This window comes from Dasypus novemcinctus, chromosome 8 (assembly GCF_030445035.2).
Source record: "Dasypus novemcinctus isolate mDasNov1 chromosome 8, mDasNov1.1.hap2, whole genome shotgun sequence".
In the NCBI taxonomy this organism is placed as follows: Eukaryota; Metazoa; Chordata; class Mammalia; order Cingulata; family Dasypodidae; genus Dasypus; species Dasypus novemcinctus.
In genome coordinates, this window is record NC_080680.1 from 110,103,781 (window position 1) to 110,129,074 (window position 25,294).

The 25,294-nt window shown below is 37.4% G+C and overlaps 1 protein-coding gene across 1 annotated transcript in view; it reads right to left on the bottom strand.

Moving 5' to 3' along the window:
• MUSK (muscle associated receptor tyrosine kinase) overlaps positions 1–25,294 on the bottom strand; it is a 130,650-nt gene that overhangs the window by 80,568 nt on the left and 24,788 nt on the right. The window contains exons 3-5 of the mRNA XM_012518456.3: positions 21,145–21,296; positions 18,887–19,014; positions 16,620–16,761 (exon numbers count right to left, since the gene is read on the bottom strand). Coding sequence (XP_012373910.1) covers positions 16,620–16,761; positions 18,887–19,014; positions 21,145–21,296 — 422 coding nt within the window. The remainder of the gene's footprint in view (positions 1–16,619; positions 16,762–18,886; positions 19,015–21,144; positions 21,297–25,294) is intronic.

Below are 25,294 nucleotides of genomic sequence, written 5' to 3' on the forward strand. Positions count from 1 at the left end.
ATTGTCTGGCATAGTATAAATTTCTTGTACTAGAAAAACAAAAAACCGAAAGCTTACCAATGCCATAATATAACTTTTCAAAATAGAAAGTAATAAATGAGTCTAAGCTTAAATTGACCTTGCTTCTAAATTTACTTTTTCAGTATAAGTTTTCTGAGCTTGATCTTCATTTGGAATGTCAAATAATTTCCATTACTTTTTGCTCCATTTAATGACAACATTATAGAATAAGATGACTTGTACAAATATCTGAAAAGTATTTATTTAAAAGAAAAGGTACAAATAATTCCATTTATATAAATCACTTTTTTTTTTTGACTTTGGAAAATAGTCTCTTAAGATTGTTTTACTTTATTTTCTTAGTGCCAATTTAGAAAGTTGTTTATATAATTTTCCTCAGAGTCGCTATCTTAAAGAAATCTCAGATCCAGGCAGAGGATCTGGCTTTAAATCTTCACCCCACTGCTTACTAGCTGTGTGATCTGAATTGGTCGCACAACTTCCCCGTGCTTCTGTTTCTTCAACCAGAAAATGTAGTTTTAACTTCTTATTCATAAAAATGTGGAGATATTAAATGAAATGATTGTATAAAGCAGTCAATAAAGCATCCAACATACAGAAAGTACTGCGGACTAATTTTGAAGCCAGATCCTCTACCTTTTTTTAAGACCTATTTCTGTCACTAAAATATCTTCCTGATTCAGGGAAAGTGTTCCTCCAAATGACTTCAAAAGAAGGCTTTTGTTTGTTTGGTTAAATTTCAACCTACCTTAGCTGATTGCATCCTGGATATTCATGTTGAGAACCCATTTTCTAGATGTTAAAAGCATAGGAAAGAGGTTGTCGATGCTGAGGGTGGTGGGGTAAATGGGGACCTCATATTTTTTTAACGTAACATTTTTTTAAAAATGAAGGGGAAAAAAAAAGCATATACTTAAATTCATTCCTCAACTGAATTCTCTGAGAAGAGTGGAATCAGTCAGTAGAAAGAAATCCATTCTTCAGGCTGGATTATTAAAACACATATCCTAATCTCTATGGTTATTTGAATCCTTTCTTAAATAGATTGCATTTGTCTCATTTAGCGTTGTATTTGAAGAATGAATTGGAGATGCCTGCAGAAGGGAGGCACTACAAAGAGTAAAAGGTCATTTAAAATAGTTTTTATTTTTTTCTTTTCAAAAATTGGCCAGCAGATGGTTGAAAAGTAATCACATTGAGGCTTTGTGGTCCTTTGTTTCTGAACAAATTCTTCTTTTTATTTGAGAAGAAAACCTGACAATAATGACAATAATACTAAGTAAATACCTGGTTTCTCTTTCCTGACTTCTTGGTAGCTAAAGCAAAGAAACCTGATCCTGGTGTGCTGCCACCGTTTATATTTCTGTCCCCTTTGAAGCAGAGCAACAGAGGAGGTTTATCCACTGTGGCTCTGTCTCTGAAGGGGTCAGGACTCAAGCTCCTTTCGAAAGCATACCCATCACCCTCAAAAAGAGTGACTCCCTCCTGCCAGTCCTTAGAGTGAGGCCTGCCTGCCTCCACAACATCCTGGTTCTCCAAGGTGGCTTGTGATGGGAACATTTCTGTGGCTTTTGAGATGATAATATTTTTGTAGCTAGTAAATGTGGATGGTAAGTAATGACTGTAAGTAAGAAATGTTTATCAAGTAAATCAGACATGAGCCTCACAAGGTGAACTTATTTTTATTTTAGTCCTAGATGTAGACAGAACAACTATTGAGAATATTTTTGTTAAACTGGTTCTGAAAATGTAGTAGGCTTTTAGCAATAAGTAATTAGAAACTTACTTTACGTTCTTCGGTTCTGATCCAGTTTTTTTATTCTTTAAAAAATAAATATTTTCTGCTTTTAATGGGAGGAGATGATAAACTGCTTAACAGCCATTCTTAGTTCAACTTTTTAAAAAATTTTGAAACAATTTAGATTTACAGAAGCGTTGCAAAGATTGAGAGTTTCCATGTAGCCTTCCCCCAATTTCACCTAATCCTGACATCTTATATAACCATAGTACATTTATCAAAAATCTTAGTTTACTTTAAATAACATTTTTGATCTAATCTCATAGCATAACCTGATAGCAGTTAAATAACCTTATGTTTATTAAGGATAATAATTTATTGTAACTAACCATCAATTTTACCTGGAAAATGAAAACAAGGGCCATGTGACACCAGGCTATTCTGGTTGCCTGAATTCTCTCAGCTTCCCAGATGTTCCAATAGGACTTTAACACTTCCAACAGTAGGTTCCCATTTAAAAATTATTTCCCAAAAGCGGATAACCTCAATGTAACATGGTCAAATCACAGCTCATTTGGAATTTTACAGCACTACTAACAGATACTGTCCCAACCTCTCTAGTCCGCAGTGTTAGGCTATATTTCCATGATAAATCTGCATTTATTTTTCTTCCTCTATTTCCTCTTCTCCTCCCTCACAGTGATATGATCTGCTTGATGTGCTCCTATTCATCAATCAAAGCTCTGCCGGACCTTACATCTCAGAAGCTTTCCCTGACCCTTCACTACTTTCTCTGTCCTAGATAAATCTCCTGCCTAAACTTCTATCATTGCAGATGTGTTGTGCTTTAATTACATGCTTACATGCCTATCTTCCTCACTAAACTAAAATTTTTCAAGAAATGAACCATGTCATATTTCTTTGGATCCCTAGGAGCTATTCCATTATATGGGATATATAATAGTAGGCATTCAACAAAGAAATAACTTCTATGTCTCACTACTCCTTATGGGTATGCTAACTTTGTCCTGAAATTTTAAGTTTCATCTGGAATCAAGACATTATAAGTAGAAATCCTTAACTCAATGTTTCTCACAGTGTGGTTCATAGATAACCTGCATAAGCATCACTTGAAATTTTGTTCAAACACTCCAATCCAGACCTAGTGAATCTGATTCTCTGGGGATGTATCATGGACTTAAGCGTTTTAATAATATTTGCTGATGTTTCTGATGAATATTGATGTTTGAGAAGGACTACTTTAGGGGAGGAGTCCCATTAATCTATCAATTCAGTAATTTCCATCTCTTTCTAAAGATATTTTGAAGTGAGTATAATAATGATATAACCACAACTTCAATGAAATAACGACATATTGTATCAAGGAGAAAATGTCTGGTCAGTTTAAGGTAACATATTATGACCAGGCTTCAAATTAGATTCTGTGATACATGCCAGCTAGGGTAAAAAAACAAAAGAAAATAAAGTATATAGTTGTTACTATTAGAAGAAAGAAAGAATGCTAGCTACTCAGGAGGGATCATTCCTGGCCTCCTCCCTCCTCCCACCCAGGCACTAAATTTTTAAAGCAATTTCTCACTTGGGATTTACTTGGGAGCAGTGAATAATGAATCAATCAATATTTTCAACAAGATTTTGGGCCAATGGTTATTTCTACAGTGATTAAATTATGATGTAGCTTGGAATGTACACTAAGGTTAACTCCAAAGGCCCCCTTCTGGTTTGCCAGTAAAGGCACATCTTCAAAGAGCTCTTTAGATAAGCTTCCTACCTCACATGTCACAGAGGGGCCAAACCAAAGTTATAATCTCTACAAGTACTAAGAATGCTGATACAAAGCATTGCTGATAGAGGGTAGATTTATGTTCTTTGGAAACCAGATGAGCAGTTGGTGATGTTGACATTCTATTTATGAAATCTGAGAAGCCAAACCAGTAATGTTCTCTGGATAGAAGTCACCCAGCTTTGTAATAATTAAAACAGTAGAGAGCAATGTAATAACAGCCAATACTTCTCAAAGAGCTACCATCTAGACACAATCTATGTTATCTTAGTCAGTTTTAAGAACTCTATTCTCTAATAGTGCCCCCATTTCACAAATGAGGAAATAGACTTGCAGAGGTTAAGACCACTATCCGAATCACACATCTAATAAGTGGCAAAGTCAGGATTAACATCCGGGTCTGAGTCTAAAGCATGTGAATTCTCCAGAGTAGTGATCTACACAACATACATATAGAAAAAGAACAGACTCAAGAATGGGGTTGTAGATGTCCTGGTGTAGAATCAAGCCATCCAATTTCCCTTGCTAACTTGGGCAAAGTAATGATTTTCTTATCTCCAAGTTTCCTTATCTGTAAAATAAGGGATTGAAGGATATGATTTCTACAGCCCATACCAGATTTAAAGTCTATGGTCTCTCCTACAATGGAACCAAAAGGACTAAGAATGAACTTTATTTTCAATAAAATTTCAGTTTTTGCTGTTTAATGATATTGTTCCTTGCCTCAAAGATGACATAAAGGATACAGAGCTCTAATTTTCTTCACAAGTACTTAAATCATTGTCTGATACCCAGAAGTTATATTAACCCTAGGAATCATATTATAATTATTATTTGAATACTTAATCTGTGCCAATTACTGTGTAAAAGAGTTACATGTATTATCTAAGTTTATCCTGTATAAGTTACAAGGTATATAGTATTACTAACTGCATTTTACAGGTGGGGAAACTGAGGCATGTGGAGATTAAATAACCTGATGGCGGTCACACAGGTAGTAAGAGCTGGAGCCAGGACTTGAACTAAGGTAGTTTATGCTAGACATGGAGCCCATGCAGTTCTCTCGAGAATCTAGAACCTATGTTAATAATCAATACATTAAATTGCCTTCACAAATCATGCTTTGTATGGTTTATTATTCAAAATTAATATTCCAACCCAAATTGCAAAAGTATACTATGTGCTTGATTTTTGAAGGAAATAACCAAATGTAAATTATTTGAATTCCATATTGCCATAGAATTCTAATAGCTTTCTATGACATCCTTGCATGAATCATAATAGTTATATTTTGAAATTATGCCCAGGGAAAGGCAGGGCCTTCTCTGCCTTGTAGTACCTGGAACTTTGCTCAAGGAATCTCTGTTGGATGAATGAGTGAGTTAAAGAGGGAGAGCATTTCCTTTTTCCTGTGTGTATGTTTGAGCTAGTGCAACTCATTTTAATACCTAAAAAATGAAATTAAATGCTTAATCCAATTGGAGTATGGATTTTTCAAATCACAATAACTTTTCATCTCAAATAATACAGTGTAAATATCTCACTCAAAAATTATCTTCAACTATTTAAGACTAATCTTTGAAGTACATTTTCTTTGAACACTGCAGTTTAAGAGGTTCTTTTTGACAAGATATATTCAGTGCTACAATTGGTATGTAACTATTTTGTTAGATAACATTACTGACAATTCTTCAACTAAGGGACAACTTAACCATTTTTCTTTGAAAGCACCACGGAAATTTTTAGGTGAGAATGCAACAGAATATCCCCTAAAGTCAAAATCAGTGGGTTAAACTTTTTTTCAGATCATGCACCTTATTAAGTCATGCAGATTCAATTTTCCCAGAAGTAGCCCCCAGGACTATCAAAAGTTTAGGACTTTTTCTTTGGTGTGGCTTTAAATATGCAATTTACATCTGACAGGAAATCAAACCTGTTAGTGGCATCAAACTAGTAGAATTGATGCCGGGAACAGGACCACGGCAAATTTTATTAGAACTGCAATCTCTGAGAGCACAGCACACACACTGGGGCTTCAAATACCTCTTTCTGTGGCATTTGTCATGTTAAGAGCTGCAGCATAAACAAAGGAAAAAGCAAATCAAACATGGTGTAAACAGTCCATTATGACCTCTTCCTTTTTTCAAATGCAATAAGGGAGTTTGATCCCTAGGGAAGAAGGCAGCAAAAGCTTAATGTTTGGAAAGCATTGCAGATCTCTTACAATTAGATCTAAAACCCCTGCCTCTGGGGTTGCCTTTAGAAATATCAATTATGATTTGTTTCATCTTTGGGGATTTTATTAGTTTCTGTATAAACAGCAAATGTTTGCCTAAACTCTTCAGGAAAAAAATGCCTCTAAATAGACCTTGTCATCCCTGTGGGTATGTGGTAAAGCTTGTCCTACTGCAGAGAAACTGGAAGGAAAGGTCCCCAAGTTTGCCATATGGCTAGCTTCTCCCCTGCTCCTCAAAATACCTCAACCACATGTTGAGACAGGGTGCTGCTTTTTGAGGGCCCATAGAAACAAGGAGTTGTTTAAACATTAGGGAGGCTTGCAATAGCCTTCTACCTAGAAAGGCCCTGAGCTCATTCTTGTTCTGCTTCTGGACCCTCCCTGGCTCTCATTTGCAGCTTTGTATTGATGTCAACCCACTTCTTCCCAATGCAGATGGCTCATCAAGAAACCTCCCTGGTTTAAAGCCTGACTTCTGCCCAAACTTGTCCTCAGTAGCTTAAAGCCCCCATGGTAAACAAGATAATAATAGATACATTCCCACTCCCACCTTTTAAAATTTGTGTCTCAATTATTCTACACCCAGCCAATTTCTATACACAAAACAGGACTGCTTTGAATGTGCTATTCACAGAATATAAATAAGAACCATCTTCAGCTACACTTAACTAAATTACCTAATCACTGTTAAGTCAAAGAATATAAGGGAAGAAGGATAAGTAGATAAATGCAAATTACTAAATGGATTGTTTCCAGTAATGAAAGAACATATAAAAATGACCTCTCCAGCTATAAAAATAAGAGTTACTGTGTTATCATATTAAAAAGTTTTATTTTCTGTGGTATAGTGTTCATTAAACACTTTTTTTTTTTTTTTTTTTTTGCTAAGGGGGAAATATGCCTCTGGAAGATCAAAAAAGTGAAATCAGAATCTTGTACTTGAGTGGTATTTCATTCCAAAGCCTCTGTGATAGCAACCTTTCCTTGGAGACTCCAGCCCCTGCCATTCAGGTCAGCACATTCCATTGTCATCTGACTCTACTGTCTTCCTGGCCATTAGAACTACATAGATACTACACCTGATCTTAGCCAAAAGACCGAGAAGCGACATACATACAGGGCAACACCTATTACAGTGATGAATGGTAAAACGTCCAAAACAAAGTTTTATGACATTTTTCATTTTTTAACACCCCAATTTATTTTTACTTTTAGTTTTTCTAAATTAGCATGTATTCTATTTCTAAACTCTAAGCCTATCGTTACTATTTCATTTTCCTATTAATCAAATTTGGCAATATATTAGGCTTCATTTTTTAAGATGTTTTGGCCACAGAGGGGTTCAACTATGGCAGGGGAGGAACACTGGTGTGGGGTGTTATCGATGAGGGCACATGGTTGGGAGGGAGTTCTCCAGGGCATGTATATAGGGTATTTAAAAATGTTCATATATTTGTTGGGTATTTTCATCGTAGTTATAGTTACAAATGACAACTCAGGGAGTGCTGAGATCCTAGCCAGGGGAGCTCTGTCAGCTCTGTCATATTCCCCAATGGGACAGCAACAATCCCCTAAGTGCAAGGGTAAATACCAGTGAAGAAGGATGGTCCAATGATGAGCTCTTTTTTTTTTTTTTTTTTTTTTTTTTACATCAAAGTATCTAAACTACAGAATTTGTTTAAGCACGGCATCATAAAGCAAGTATAGTTTAGGGAAATCAAATTAAAATGAATGAAGAAATTAATTTTAAGTTAGTAGATCTGAAACTGCTTTTGTGTTTGTCTGATCAATGTCAGTGTGTGTGCAGTATATGTTTTTTTTTAATTTAATTTAATTTTTTTAATTCATTTTTTTAAAAAATATTACATTAAAAAAATATGAGGTCCCATTCAACCCCACCATCCCCACCCCCCACTCCCCCCACAGCAACACTCTCCCCTATCATCATGACACATCCATTGCACCTGGTAAGTACATCTCTGGGCATCGCTGCACCCCATAGTCAATGGTCCACATCATAGCCCACACTCTCCCACGTTCCATCCAGTGGGCCCTGGGGGGATCTACAATGTCCCGTAGTTGTCCGTGAAGCACCACCCAGTACAACTCCAAGTCCCGAAAACACCTCCCCATCTCATCTCTTCCTCCCATTCCCCGCACCCAGTAGCCACCATGGCCACCCTTCCCACACCAATGCCACATTTTCTCTGTGGACATTGGATTGGTTGTGTCCATTGCACATCTATGTCAAGTGGGGGCTTAGATTCCACATGGATACTGGATGCAATCCTCCTGCTTTCAGTTGTAGGCACTCTAGGCTCCATGGTGTGGTGGTTGACCTTCTTCAACTCCATGTTAGCTGAGTGGGGTAAGTCCAATAAAATGATGAGCCCTTGATATTGATGACTATGCTTATGAGCCTGTGTACTGGAAATCTGAATTGGGCCTAGAGCTGCAGGGTGCCTAACAGTTACCTCATGAGAGCCTCCATGTTCCTTAAATGTGGCCACTCTCTAAGCCAAACTCAGCATGTAAATGCATTACCTTCCCCCCAGCGTGGGACATGACTCTCAGGGATGAGCCTCCCTGGTGCTGAGGGATTACTACCAATCACTAACAGGTGATTAAACTAGAAAAAGACCTTGAATAAAAGGGAGAAATGGTAAGGACAAATGAGTTTATGTAGCTAAGGGTCTTCAAAAAAGTGTTGGGAGGTCATCAGAGGGGTCATACTTATGCACGCCTCAGCAAGATCCCAGAGACAGCCAAAGTAGATACAACACCAGGACTGGTACTCCTGAGGGCTGTGGAGACACACAGGTTCAATGGTCATGGCAGTTGGCTCTGGAGTTCATTGCCTTGTCAGTGGGCCCTACTTGGAACCTGTGTTCCTGAGTGAGATGGAGTGGGACTCAGATGTGACCTTTATATACATGCCTCTTCTGTCACCTTTACTGAACCTGTGGTTGGTACTGGGGTTGTTGTATACCCAGGAGACTTGAATCTCTAGACTGGCTATGTGCCAGCTGGGCAATGAGCCTAAGTAGACTTGCAACTCCTACTCTCCGGTTCATTGGACTTACCCAGGTCAGCTAACAGGGAGGTGAAGATGGCCAACTACCACACCAGGGAACTGAGAGTGCCTACAACTCCAAGCAGTAGAACTGCATCCATCAACCATGTGGGTCTAAGCCCCCTCTCAATAGAGGTGGAGTGGACATCACCATCTCAGGGTCCACAGGATGGAGGAATAAAATATGGATTAGAGTGGACTTACTTTTATTCTACTATAGAATAAATTCTATAGAATAATTCTACTATAGAATTATTGTGACTAGTAATGGAAGAAAGTGTAGCACTGATCTGGAGAAAGTAGCCATGGTAGTTGCTGAGGGCAGGGAGAGGGAAGAAGAGATGTGATGTGGGGGCATTTTGGGGACCTGGAGTTGTACTAAATGATATTGCAGGGACAGATGCTGGACATTATATATCCTGCCATAACGCACTGAATGTAATGGGGGAGAGTGTAAACTACAATGTAAACTATAATCCATGTGGTGCAGCAGTGCTCAAAAATGTATTCACCAAATGCAATGAATGTGTCACACTGATGAAAGAGATTATTGACGTGGGAGGAGTGGGGGTGTAGTGTGGTGTGGTGTGGGGTATGTGGGAAACTTTTATATTTTTTAATGTAACAGTTTTTGTGATCTATGTATCTTCAAAAAAATGGAATAAAAAATGTCAAAAAAAAAAACCCAAAAAACAACAAACTACATAGGTGACTATGGAATCTGGGAAAATAGAAACTTGCCTGCTAATGTCAAATCTGTTTACCTACATAGCTTTCACCTAGTAATGCCTTACTTTTTATGAGTTACCTTAATTTTACTCTTCCCTTTAATAGAAATTAAAGGGAAAAGTAATAATAACTCAATCACTCAAGTGAGGAAAATATTCATTGAGAAATCAGAATCCAAACAAAATTTTAGTGTTAGATTCTCCAAGTCACTATAGAATCATAAATTTGAGTTTTCTACTATAAGCAAAAAATAAGAGTCAAGTCCACCAGCAGCTGCCCTTCTCTCAACCTTTTTACTTCCTAGTCCATCCAGGTGGCTTCATTTAATTCCTCTTGCAGGCCCCAAACTTCCTCTTTGTGGATTAATTCCTTCCCTAAGGAAAGGGCATGTTCCATGTTCTGTTCATCAGGACTCCATCTCCAACATTCCTCCCACATCCAACATTCCTCAGTCAAGAGACAAGTGGTGTCAAAATCTATTCAACAAACTATTGCTATCCCTGAGTTTGTCCTAGAAAAGAATGGAGCATTGGAACTGCAAACTAAGTAGTCAAATCAATGAAGAAAAAAACTCATATCGCTTTATCAAAATAATATTATATTTGGAAGAAATAAGTTTTTTTCCAAAACATAAATACACATATGAATTTTTCCTTACTATAAGATTTCCTTACAAAGATTAAAAAGTATAGAGATATAAAACAGAAGTATAAACTAGAAGTTAATTTCTCCATTCTATATACAGAGATAATAAGTATTAATGGTTATATATTTTATATAAACACATATATTATGAACACATTAATATTTGTAAAGAGTATTTCTAAAAGCACCTAGAATAGTACCTCACCCATGGTAATCACTAGTTAAGTACTTATTGAATGAATCAATGAAATAAAACAAAATAATTATAGTATTTACTAGGTGCCCACATTAATTCATTTAACCATCACAACAACCCCAAGAGGCAGGTGCTGTTTTTATCCCCATTTAAAGGATGAGGAAACTGAGGCTCAGAGAAGTGATGCAACATGCCCAAGTCATACAAATGGTGGATACTTCAGGAAACCAATATATATAGTTTGGCCCCATTCGTTTTAATGGCTGCATGTTATTTCATTACATTTTTTTTGTCAGTCCCTATTGATGCAAATTTAGGTGCTTTTTAACTCTTTAATGTCATAAACAAAATGATAGACAACTTTGACCATATACTTGTACATAGTCCCTTTAGATAAATTACCAGATGTTAAATTATTGAGACAAATATATAAACATTTTTAAGTTTGATTTTTAATTTTATAAAAACCCTCTGCTAGGTTATACATAATTGTAAGAATGTATGAAAGTATCAGTGTCCCTAATCCACCCCACTGCTGTCAATCTAGTGTGGTCCCTTGTAAGTAATCTATCTTCTCCTTGCTATTTTAAGGTTGTCTCTCTGTCTTTGGGATATAGTTTCATTATGATATGTCTGGCTGTGACTCTATTCACTTGCACTTTTATTTTTGCTAATTGAGACTTGATGTGTTTCTCATATTTGAAGATTTATATCTTTCATCAGTTTTGGAAAGTTCTTAGTTATTATGTTTTTGACTATTACCTCTTACACTTTTCCTTGTCTCTCTATTTATAACTTCTATCCTTCACATATCTTAAATTCAATTTTGTCTTTTTCATCTCTTTCATCTGTCCGCACTAAATTCTAAATTTAAAAAAACCATCTTCCATGAATTATTTCATCTATGTCTAATCTACCACTACCCATTCATTGAATTTTAACTTCTATCACTACATTTTTAATAATAAACTATATTTAATTCTTTACAGAACTTCCTTTCTTTTTCCTAATGTATTTTTCATGACTGAGTTGTCTTTTCATGTCTTTAATCAGTTTAAACACATTTATTTTTATAATCTCTATTATACAGTTTTAGTAATTTAATTTCTTTGGATTTTAATCCCATAGTATACAGTATCAGCTAACTCTCATCCCTCAAGATAGGTTATTTCCTGTGAATACAATAATTTTGGATTGTGAACTTATCCTCAGTGTGATTTTCTCTATGGCAATCAAGGGTAAGAAGTTTCTTTTCAAACATTTTGGTTGTCATTGTAAAATTTTTGGCCTATGACCAAGTTATCTGCTAATTTCTCCATTGGGGGAATCTTAGGCTATGTGGGTAGTATGCATTCAATACCAAACCTTTGTGAGAGATCATCCTGTGTGTTGAATATTCATTTACAAGAAGACTTTTTTTTCTCTCCCTCATCCCTAAAATTCAGGCTGAGATAGAGATACCTCTGTGTTGTCTTTCTTTGCTAATAGAATGAAATTTTGTGGATCAACTTTTTACTTCTGTGATTCTCACCTTTATGCAGGGGTCTCAATGCTAACTGCATAGGGGCTGAAATCATGAGGATTCCTCTTTCTTTAGGATTCTTAAAATAAATTTCTAGGTTATAGAAATTGATACTTCTCCCCAGGACAATGCAGAGCCAGTTTATAGGCTTACTGCTCCATTTTTTTTTTTTTTTCAATTTCTATGCATTTGTGCTTCTGGCAATTTACATTTTAACTTATGAGTTACACAATTAACACAGGATTTCTATGTTTGTAGTATGCGTATTGTCAGATTATCTGTTGGTCATATTGCTGGAGCTATTAAAATCTTTATTCCTAGCTTTCCAACTTTGGCACATAAAAATTCCATGGTTCATCACAGACCACTCTCTTACAATAGTCTCAAATCCTTTGTCTTATTTTCCTTCCTGGCAAAACTATAACCCTTATGTCTAGGCTTTGAGTTTAGTTTTCTACTTTTTCTACATTTATACCTATTTTGCTAAGCAAGAACAGGGAAAAAATCCTACAACCATGAAGACTGGTGCCACTCCAAATTCATGGTGTCATTCTACTAAAACCTTAATGTTGGCCAACAATCTTAGTCTCCCTTGTGAGTCATCTCTCCTACTCTCCAGAGTTATTTGAAAACTTTTCCATTGTCCTCATGGCCCCCTATTTACAGAAGTATTTCAGAAAAGAAAATTGGTACCTACTTCCTAGAGTAGGAAATAGAAAATAGAGGCCAGCAGAAAAGAGCTTTCTCAAATTCCATCCACCAGACTTATGAATTGATTTATACTGGAAAACAGTTTTCCTCATTTCTTCCTATTACAAGCAAAGATGTTCCTTCTTAGACCTCCTGGCAAATGAGGTGACCATATAATTTATCATCAAAGTCAAGATACTTTTGAATGTAAAATACATATTCTATTAATAATTACTCCAGAACAACAGGTGTAAACCAGAACTGTCCTGTCAAATAGAGACATGTGGTCACTCTCTGTATACTGTTTATCATTCCTCTTGTCCCCTGAATATATTTTACATTCTCAATCACCTCATTCCCTTAAATATCTTTCCTCTCTTCTGTATGTTCAACTTATTTGCTCTCAGTTCCTTCTTACTGATATTTAAAATTTTCAAATAATGGTCATCTTGAAAATAAGAAAACTTGCAAAACAGTACTACCTAAATCCCTCCAGCTACTCTGTTTTTCCTTCCCTCTTCTCTGCCAAATTTATTTTAAAACTTGTTTCTACCCACTGTCCCTATTTTTTCAGCTCTCACTCTCTCCTTCACTTACAAGCATTCTGGTTTCTTCCTTCACTGCCTTTCTGACTCTTGACAATGTCACACATGACTATCTTATTCTTTAATAGAATAGACAGTATTCAATATTATTCAATTGCTCAGATGCTTATCTGATCAGTCTTGAGATAACCTCTCTATTCTTCATTGTCCTGAAATGATACACTAATAGATAGGACCTTCACCATAGACTTTTAGTGAACATTGAATAAGATAATCCATATAAAGCATTTATCAGTGGCACATTGTCAATGTTATCCATCCCATTCCTTTAGAAAGGCCTCCACGTTTGGCCACATTGGGAGTTAGATGCTTCTATTGGTAACTTTTTATGTCACTGTTTGAAGCTTTTAAGACAATACAGAAAGAAAGGTAGAATATCTTGTCAGTGTAGTTTTACTTTGCCATTCCAAAGACCCAACAGCCTAAGAGTGGCATTCTAGAAAGGGAGTATTACTTCTGTATTGAAGGATGTCTCTTCTATGATTGTTATGACAGCTAAGATTAGTTAATACACATTTCCAATCCATTTCTTTGCAGTCCATCCTCCTTTGAAACCAGCAGTGGCAAAGCCCTATCTTTTCTTGGCATGACCATCTGCTTTAGGTGTAACGAAGAATAACACAGCACAATCAGGGTTCTCATTCGATATAGCCATTGCATAACTAATTTGCAGAGTTTTGGCAAAATACACATATATTTTCATCTGTACCAACTGACCATGGCCCAGCCTCATTTTCAATTCTCACCATTGCCAGGCTCATATACATTTGCAGGTACTTTTGGGGTTCTTTTACTGCTCAGTTGCTTTTTCACCTGTGCTGAGTTGAAGATTGAGTTGACTCTTCCTTTAAATAGGTCACATCTGTACTATATCTTAGGGAAATGCATCAATTATTTTTTAAAGTGGAGTTCAATCTTTCAGAGTTTCAAGAACCAATATGGATTTACTACAATTCATATGTTGCAGTGATAATTATTAATAAAGTTGATACCATCTATTAAATGTTTATTGTGTGCCTGCAACTATACTAAGCACATCACACATATTTTCGTATATATTGGCTATTTTAATAAGGGTCAGAATGAAGTAGAAGTAGACTTGTGTGCTAAAATGATCATCTGATCATTATTAGAGCAACTTTAATTGATCTTATGAGCTCTCAATACTAATAAGTTTAATAGCATATATTAACTGTTAAAGCAATGAATATGACCATTTAAATATTAGGAAGAAGGAAGGCAATATTCAGTTCTATTGACAGGCATGATATAAAATGAAATAGCAGTTGTGGTGGTTTGAAGCTATATGGACCTCAGAAAAACATGTTCTTGGATCTAATCCATTCCTGTGGGTATGAGCCCATTGTAAGTAAGGCCTTTAGATGAGGTAACCTCAGTTAGGGTGTGACCCTCCTCACTCAGGATGGATCTTAATCTGATTACTGTAGTCCTTTATAAATGGAATGAATACAGAGAGAGAAAGCTATGGAAGCAAGAAGTTGAAAATAAGGAAACCCAGAAGAGAAGGGATAGTCCAGCAGATGCCACCATGTGCCTTGCCATGTGGCAGAGGACCCAAGGATAGCCAGCAGCCAGTCTCTGGGAAGAAAGCATCACCTTGATGATGCCTTGATTTGGACATTTTTCTCTGCCTCAAAACTATAATATATTCACATTGTTTAAACCAACCCATTTCATGTTGGCTACCTTAAGCAACTTAGGAAACTAAACAGCAAGTCAAGACCAAACTGTATAATTGGACTCTGAATAATTGAAAATTTGGGATAATTTTCTCTAGGCCAAAGCAAAAGAAAGAGTTTCAATGTCTGTGACTAGTGACCTAAACAATCAGTATTATATATTACTGAAGAGGAAAATATTTATGATATTCTATGCAAATAATACCACTAATTCTATATCATTTCACAGACCCTATACTAAATGCAGGCAGATATTCAGTGTGTCTGAAATGCTTGTGTGTATGTTTTTTTCCTCACTGAGTAAATCAAGTTAACTATTTGTTGCAGACTGAGCTTTAAACAGCCTTAATTTAGAAGATATTAAACTAATGCAACTATGAGGGAATATATCTTTGTACATTCTGACATCCATTATTCCCACCAACCTTGTTCTTTTCCATGAGAAACTAGTGGAAATTTTACTAGTGATAGATGAAATGGCATAATAAAAACATGTTGTATCAATTAGAGGCAGATGTGGGAGATGAGATGATTAAAGCTGTGGAAGGAAGATTCCTTTAGGAAGTGATAATAATCTTAAAGGAGCTAATAGAAAACTCTGATTAAAAGGGAAGAGATGCTGGAAAGGATAGATTCTGGACTAAGGAATGTAGGAGAGAATCAAAATAATTTATGGGGAATCCTTGCAACCTTCCCCCACATCCCATCCCTAACCTAATCTCAAGAACAGACTGAACTATAATCTATACCAGTATTTGATAGTCCAGTTGCTATGACATTCTTTATTGTTCATGTAAGAGAAAAGAAGAAAGCAGAAAAATTCTCACGTTTGTTGAGTGTTTTCAAAGAGCCACACACTCTGCTAAGCTCTATCAGTATATCTCATCTTGTTAAATACCACAAACCTCACCGATGAGAAAACTGAGATTAAGAGCAGTTAATTCTACAGCTTGTTAACAGGAAGAGCTGGGAAGACTTTTGTACTCAGTTTTCTCCTCTAGCTGAGGGATGCTGGCAGTACCTATTTTTAAGCCTTCATACTGTGATTTTAGAAGAAGGACATGATAACCAAGTGACTAGAACACCTAGATCTGTTTGGATTCTGATTTCTCAGTGAAGACCTTTCACATTTAGTTAATTTTAAAAGAACATGGTAAAAGCTGAAAAATATTTTGACAATGTAACTCAGAGCACTACGACCATTTTTGCTTATATGTTTTGAGTCTGTTTTATTGTCCTCATCTCTTTGTGACAGAACACAGTCTGGAAAAAAACCTTTTTTCTCTCTTTTGATATGTTTTCAAAAGTCTGCCAAAAAAATAGTGTCTCCAGATTTGTAGATGGGGAAAGAGTGTTTAAGCCAAGGCAGAAGTTCCAAAATGGTGTCCTATTGTTTTGGTGTGACAGTGAATTTAATCTGCTTGGGTCAAAATTGTCAGTGATGGTGGACAAAAGATGGAATGTGACTTACGCGAGTGAAAGTTTCTTTTTCGCATTGTATTTTCTGTTCTTATGACACTGACCTCATGGTCTAATGCCCGGAACAGTTGTGGGGCATAGACTACCTACAGCTCTGCTTCTGCAAGCTCAAACACAGCCTTCATAGGAGAATATGAAGCCCTCCATTCACACCGTGATGGGAAGGAACATAGCTACTTACCCTCGACTTCCAGCTTCACCAATTTGGAATATGCCATCCCAAGACTGTTTTTTGCCACACATCGATATTGCCCTGCATCTTCCTTTTGTACATTATGAATCCTTAAACTCCCAGATTCAAGAACTGCAATGCGGGAATTTTCCTGCCAGAGATAGGAACATGAATTTTGAAGCATTCATGGCTCATTCAAGGGCACATTTGCCATATTTTATCAAGTCATTATCATCACTGTTATCATCACCAATATCTTCTAACATTTATTGAGTAGTTATTGTGTATCATACAGAATATTAGATAGTACAGATTACCTAAATTAATTTCACAATGATGTCATGAAATTACCTTCTTTCATCACATGAGGACACAGATGAAGATGACTTGCTAAAAGTCACAATCAAGTTCATCTGATTAAAAGCATTCATATTAACTACCATATTATACTGACCACACTACAGGGGATACTTGGGAGAATATTTGACCTCTGAAAAATTGGAAAATTCTACAAATAATACAAGAATTGTACTTTGAAATTAAAATATTACATTTATGAATTCTAAATGCAGTAGCATATGTAGATCCACCCTTGTTTTCATTGTATGGATACACCCAATATGTATAACAAAAGGAAGGCCAAAGAATTATATAGATTATCATTAAAAATTTTAGCATTCTTTGTTTAATTTGAAATACAACAAAGCTAATCAACTGGATACTTAATTCCAATTAACCGACATATATTCAGACCTATGTATCCCCCATGAAATATGCTGGATATAGCAAGGTAAAAAACATGTCTGTGACCTCACTGAGTCACATTTAGTGGTGATATATGCTCTCCATACTATACATAGACAGAGTATAATAATTTATCAGTAAAGGTGGGTATAAGATACAAAGGCATTACAAAATAAGCACGTGAATAATAAATGTTTAATTTGACTACTCTGAATGAGTGATGGGGTATTTGTCAAGGTGTGTGCTCACCAGTCTTGTGTCATCATGCTCTAAATTCACTCAAGAGTCCTCAACCCTTTTCCTTCAGTCCTCATTTCTCTCCCTCTTCCTAGAAACAGTATCAGTTCTAGTGCCTAGATTTTACTTCCATCCTTTTCCCCCAAGTCTTAAAGATTCACTGTTTTTTTTTAAGATTTATTTTTATTTATTTCTCTCCCCTTCTCCCCGTTGCCTGCTCTCTGTGTCCATTCGCTGTGTGTTCTTCTGCGTCCGCTTGTATTGTCAGGCAACACCAGAAACCTGTGTCTCTTTTTTGTTGCATTATCTTGCTGCGTCAATGCTCTGTGAGTGCGGCACCACTCCTGGGCAGGCTGTGCTTTTTGCGCACGGCGCAGCTCTCCTTGCAGGATGCATGCCTTGTGTGTGGGGCACCCCTACACAGGAATGCCCCTGCCTGGCACGGCACTCCTTGCGCGTGGCAGCACTGTGCATGGGCCGACTCACCACACGGGTTAGAAGGCCCTGGGTACTGAACCCTAACCCTCCATATGGTAGGTGGGTGCTTTATCAATTGAGCCATGTCTGCTTCCCAAATTCACTGTTTTTTAAAAAAATGAACCAACCAATAAAAAAGACTCTAGTTTTACTTTTGCTTTGCCACCCGTGGTAGGTTGAATTCTATGCACCTGCAAACGCATGTTCTAATTGTAATCTGTATCCTTGTGGGTGTGAGCCACTGTAAATAGGACCCCTTGAAGATGCTCCTTTTACTTAAAAGGGTGGTCAGCTGAAGCAGGGTGGGCCTTAATCTGGATTACTGGAGGCCTTATAAAGAGCACCTGAAGGGCACAGAAGTGAGAAAGGAGTAGACGTCGCTTGTGTGGTAGGAGGTAGAAATATAAGCGCAGAAACCCGAAGGATTGCTGGCAGCACTACAGATTTCAGGCAGAAAATAAACTTTGCAGGAATCTTGATTCTGGACTTCTTCTAGCCTTAAAACTACGAGCCAACAAATGCTTGCTGTTGAAGCCACAAGCCAAACCAGTTTGTGCTATTTGTGTTCGCAGCTCTGGCAAACTAAGCGGCCACCTTTTCCATCCCTAACACTACTAATTCTCATCTCTTTTTTTAACCTAGTCACCCCTACCTGAATACCTTACAATATGGATATATGGGAAAATCTTAAGTTTGTTCAAAATGTATATGAAAACATTTTATACTAGAATTTTTGTTAGCATGTAACTGAGTTTGGAAAGAGTTGCTGTATTTTGCAATATGTTTTATATTCATGTGTTATCATAACAGTCACTTACCCTGAGAGCAGTGTCCCCCTTGATCCATGACACTGAGGGCTTGGGGTTACCCATTGTCGTACATGGTAGAACTGCCTTCAATCCCTCTATTATTTTTACATTTATGGGAGGACGAGTTATTTTAGGTTCTAAAAGGAAATAAGAATTCAAAATTAAAAAGGCAATGTGGTTGTATTAAATTTAGAGTTTCTAACTTTCCATTTAATTCTAAATATCCATTTTAAGAGTCATTTTAGTTATATTACATTATAAAAGTCATCAAAAGCAGAGACAGACTTTTCGTGAATTTCAAATTCTTTTGAAAAGTTTAGCTTATCTCTCTTTTATTAAAATATTATTTGCAAAATATAAATTTCTGAAACATTCGGAATTGAAATTTACCCATAGCATTCTTAACTCTACAAGATAATTAATAGAAAATTAACATAAACTGTCACTTTAACAATTTCAACATTAATTCATATTGATGGGCATGAAAAATGTTGAAAACAAATTTTTGTTTTAAGTATGTTTTTATATAATTCTCAGAAGTAAAGCAGGAAAAAGAGGAAAATGATTTAAAATATTCATTAGTAATAACCTTACAGAGAGACTTGAGTGAATATTGCAAATAAGTTTACTATGAGAAAAGGAGGTATCAGGGAAGAAATAGTTTGTCAGAGTACTCAATAAAGGACAGAATAACAGAACGGTCAGACCGAAGACCAAATGCATCATATGGAAGGAGAAGCTAAGGAATCTCCAAGAAGGCAGAGTATCAAGACAAAGATTTTTTAAAGAGTTCTAGAAAGGAAGACTAGAGAAAATGATGAGAAAGAAATAATAGAAAAAAATGTACCTCATTTTGGAAAATAAATTGATCTTTCGATCTAAAAGGCCCAACTAAAATTGAGTGGGAATAATTTTTTAAAACCACATAACCTTATATATTCTTTCAATTTGTAAAATCTATTAGCTCCTGAAACACAGAGAAAATCCTAAAAAATTTTGAGAAAGATAAAAATCAGATTAACCTATGAAGGAGTAAGAAAAATGCTGTTAAACTCTCATTCTATTCTCAGTGAAATTACTCAAGAGTGAGGGCAAAGTAAAGACTTTCAGCAATGCAAAGATTCAGAAAATTTATCTCACATGATCACTGCTTAAAAAAAATATGCCTAATAACTTCCTTCAGCAAAACAGCAACAAAATCGAAAGACAAAAATATAAGAAATAATGATGAAAGCAACAGCAACAGCAAAAACTGACACAAAAAATATTCCCAGGTGGAACTAGATTCTACTAATTTGTATGGTGCTCTTATGCATATTTTAGTAATTTATTTTTCCATCAATTGCATGATGTAAGAGAAGAGAAGACAGAAGTTACATTATTATGTGGCTGACAGTTTGCACAAGAGATCATGAGGTTTGAGGATGCTGGCAAAGGAGTGTTTGAATGATGCAACACCAGGTAGGAAAAAGAACTGAGTATGGAAGGAAATAGAGTCCCATTGGGGCCAGGTGATGGAAGTTCAGAGGAGAATCGAGGGCAAGAGAGCATGTTGGTAGTCATATGCAGTGGCAGTAAGTGATGGAATGAGAAAGCTGGACTCTTTTCTTAACTGAGAAAGTTAAGAACTTTGGCCTAGGGCCAAAGTCTTTGATAGATGTGGGGGAGTTCTAGGTGAGTTGATGACATGACAAATATAGTTAGAGGAGAGAATGATCAGAATGGCATCACCTTCGAAGAAGGAAAGACCTTGAACAGGCATAAAAAATATAATGGCTTAAAGGTAGCAATGAAATCTATGAAGATAACCCTCAGTGCTTGTCAGCCCTGTAGACATGAGGTGAGAAAAAAAAATGAACAGCTTCCATTTAAGCAGAAAAGCCAGAAGAAAATCAATTTGGAAATAAGGTAAAAGGGTAGAAAAAGGCTTTGCAGAGAGGTTAGATTTTTTTTTTTAAGCGCTTTGGTTGTAGTGGAAGAGTGTTTCAAAGGCACATGGTAAAGATTTGAGAAGGAGGATTTGTCAGGGTGGAGGAAACCAAGAACTGTGTGAAGGCAAGAATATGTGAAAGGATGGAGAACTAAGAGCTTTGCGCTTTGGGTGTTGGCCGATGTCAGGAATAAGAGATGTAGAATGAACTGACCTCAAGGTTGTGTTTCAACTTTGAACTTGAACCCCCAGGTATGAGGGAGGCTCTGCTTACTGCCTGTTTCAAAGTGTACCAAGTCAACTTTAAAATCAAAGGGTGATTCTCGTCCTCACTCACTCATCTTCACTTGCAGAGCTCCACAGCTCTCAGCAGCGCCTCCCACGCCATTGTTGGCTATGCAGCAGTAAATGCCATCGTCGCTGTCTTCCACGCTCAGGATGGTGAGGAGCTGCCCGTTCTCCCGAATGCTGTACCTGGTATCAAAGAGCCTGCAGGTCACACAGGAAAAGGACAGATTAGGGCTTCTTTTATGAGTCTTACTAAATCGATGAGTCATCACTGGAGGAAGTAGAATAGAAAGAAGAGGAAACGTGAGTTCTGACTAATAGGAAAATATTATTTGGTAGTATAATACTAACATTCTATTATAATCTTTCTTAGGCTCCAATTATCAGACACCACTGAGTCCTTCCAAAGTGCTTTCAAAAGGCAATGTCTACTGATGAGACCAAATGTAAAGTTTACTTTATTCAGGAAAGTATATCATAACTAAGATAAGAGTCTTCCCCCCCATGATTTATTAAGAAGGAGCTGCTAGATAATAGGCATGCACACACATACAAGTCACTAGTAGAAAGGGTTAAATATATAGAGAAGTGAATTAAGTTCTGTTACTTGAATATCTGTTCATTCATTAAATAAATATTTGTTAAGTGCCTAACAAATGCCAAGCACTGTTCTAGTTGCTCAGGATACATCAGGAAACAAAAAACTTCACACTACCTGATTTTCATATATTTTCCCACTTAATGATACACAAACTATTGGTAACAGAAAAAGAAATTTGAGAAAAAGCATCAGTACAAAAGTGGGTTTTACGACGAAGTAAGGGTTCTTTATGCAAAATGTGTTTGGTAGGCAGGATAATGGTCTCTCAAAGAGTCATGTCTTCATCTCCAGGGCCTGTGAATATGTTACCTTATCTGGCAAGAGGGATTTAGCAGGTGTGATTAAGTATCTTAATGAGATAATTCTGAGTTATCCAGGTGTCTCCAATGTAATCATCAGGGTGCTTAAGTGGTGTAAGAGGGAGGCAGAAGAGTCAGAGAAGGAGATGTGACCAGAGAAACAGAGGTTAGAGTGGTTACTCACTTTGGAGATGGAGGAAGGGGCCATGAGTCAAGGAATGCAGGCAACCTCTAGAATCTAGAAAAGGCAAGAAATCAGATCCCCAATCCTCCGCCCCACCCCTGAAGTTCCAGAAGTAATGCTGCCCTGCCAACACCATGATTTTAGCCCTGTGAGACTGGTTTCAGACTTCTGATAGCCAGAACTGTAAGAAAATACATTTTAATTGTTTTAGGTCACTAAGTTTGTGGGCTTTTTTACAGCAGCAGTAGGAAATAAAAACAGATTTTGATACCCGGAAGTATGGTGCTGTTGCAGCAAATACCTAAATCTGTGGGGGTGACTTTGGAATTGGGCAGTGAGCAGAGGCTGGGAGAATTTTGAGGAATATGATAGAAAAAGCCTAGATTGACTTGAACAGATTGTTAGTATAAATGTGTATGCTAATGACTCTGCTAATGAGGACTCAGAGAAAGTGAGAAGCATGGTTGACAAAATCTAAATCACCTCAGAGGATACCTAAATTATGAACAGAATGTTGGGAGAAATATGAATGTTACAAAGCATGTCCAAGAAGGGTTCAGATGGACATGAGGAACATGTTATTGGAAACTGGAGAAAAGGGATGCTTATTATACAGTGGCAGAAAACGTAGCAGTATTGTGTCCTGCAGTTATGTGGAAAGCAAACATTGCAAACAATGAACTTGAATATTTAGTTGAGGACATTTCCAAGTAATGTTGAGGTGTACACTGGTTTCTTCATGCTGTCTATAGTAAAATGCAGGAGGAAAGAGAAAAATTGTGGTAAGAACTGTTAGGCAAACAGGAACCAGATTTGTGAAATTCTCAGCCTATCCAGGTTATAAAAAGACACTAAAATGAAGAGATTTATTACCAAGAAAGCATGATCTGGAGAGAAAGACTTGGATGTGACTGGGACAACATTTTACTAGTCCTTGGAAGGATAAAAAATTCAAAGTATTTAGTCATACAGAGGACTCCTTGAAGAGATTAAGGCATGTGACTCACAGATCCTCTCTGCCAATCTCAGCAGAAGCCAGGAATGGAGACGGAATTATCCAGGAAAGAGACGAAACCTCTTGTCCAATGGAGTGAATCCACATGACATACATGAGAGACCCACAAGGTAGTTAAGAATTTTATAAAGCAGAAGCATTGCCAGCTTGTTCTGAAGGGGAAAAAGACAGGACACAATGAAGTAAGGCTCCTGGACCCCCAAAATTCTACAGGCAAGAAATACACCAATAAAACAACTCAGCTGCAAACACTGCCTTTCATAAAAAAAGAAAGGATGACTCCAAGGGCAGAGCCAAGAGTCCAGAGGGAAGAGCCACAAGCCATAGAGGATTATTCCTGGGTCTTGAAGTCAAGGGAGCTTGCCTGGCTGGATTTGGAAATTTCTGGAGACTTGGTGACTCCTTTTTACCTTTCATAGTCTCCCTTTTGAGTGGGAATAGCTATAACTGGTACTCTATGTATGTCCCATCATTAAAGGAGCAGATAACTTGTTTCTTGAGTTTCACAGGTGCACAGATGAAGAGGAATTGTGCCTCAGGATTGATTATATCCAGAGCCTCATCCATGCTTAATCTAGGTGATTTAGATGATAAAATTTGGATGAAATTTGGGACTTTAAGCTGATGTGATTTAAATGAGATTTTGGATATTGAGTTGGTGCTGTAATGGGTTGAAACTTTTGAGACCATTGGGATGGGGTTAATGCATTTTGCAGGTGGTATTGATGTGAATCTTTGGATGCTAGAGAACTGTGGCATTCCGCCTTTACAGAATAGGTATGAGTATGTTACCTTACATGAAAAAAGGGATTTTTACAGATTTTACAGATGTGATTAAGGATTTTAAAGTAGGGAGATTATCCTGGATTATCTAGGTGGGTCCAATGTATCTCAAAGGTTCTTAAAAAATTGAAGAGGGAGACTGAAGAATCAGAGAAGGAGTTATGACAAGGGAAGCAGAGGTTGGCCTGATGTAACTGCTAGCTCTGAAGACAGAGGAAGTGACCACAAGTCAAGGAATGTAGGCAGCCTCTAGAATCTGGAAAAGGCAAGAAGTCAGATTCTCTCCTCAGGTCTCCAGAAAAAATGCTACCCTGTCAACCTTGACTTTAGCCTGAGACCTATTTCAGACTTCTGATATCCAGAACTGTAAGATACAGGAAATCGTAACATAGTCCCTGGTCCAGGGTGCTGACTGTCTTTCCAAGAGCCGAGAGGCTCAGCTTCAGCAGGAGGGTGTCTGTGACACCCTGGTAATGGCTGTGATGGCTGCCCTCTGACCACTGCAGCTGGTGCTGCTGGATGCCAGCATCGTGGCAGAGCTGCAGGCGGCTGCCTTGAAGAATTTCTGGGCAATTTTTTTTCATGGTGGTGGTGATGGGACAGGGCTAAAAAGTGGCTGAGCTCTTCCTGCATCATGCCTGGGCCAGCGAGTGCAGAGATGTGAAGGGAATGAAGGCCGAGATGGTCGCCCTGGTGACCCAGGCCTGAATAAACATTGCCACTCTGGAAAAGATTCATGTTTCCAGCCTTCTCTCCAGTGTCTTTAAGTAACTAATGGCTCGCAAGGTAAAGCTTGAAGGTACCTTTTCCTCACTTGTGCTCACAGTCATGGTGTTAGAGGGACTTGGCCACTCAACCCTAAACTGCTCTACTGGAGGCAGGAAGGCCCTTTCTTTTTCTAGGGCTGGCATCCTCTGCCTGACCGTGGCAGGGAGCATCAGTGCGCCTTTACCCGAGAGCTGCAGGCCGCACCTAGCAGCCTCTCTTTGGCAGCTTGGACATTTGAAGGTTGGGATGCTTGGAGGACATACTTTTTTTTTCCACTCTGATTTGGTTTCAGGCAGTTTTAAAAGCTTTGGGTTATTTAGGGAAGTAAAGGGAGGGGAGGGTCCTATGCCTCAGTCATGGAAGCTGGACCTGGCATTTGTGTTGTGTTAAGCCGCTGAGTTTGTGGTAACATGTTATAGCAGCAATCAGAAACGAATATAATAAAAATTGAAGGGAAATGGATTCTTGGTTTTCAAATCTTAACAGATGATTCCCATGACTTACTGAGTCTAAAGAGGAACAAAGGGAAGTAGTAAATTTTGACTTAGT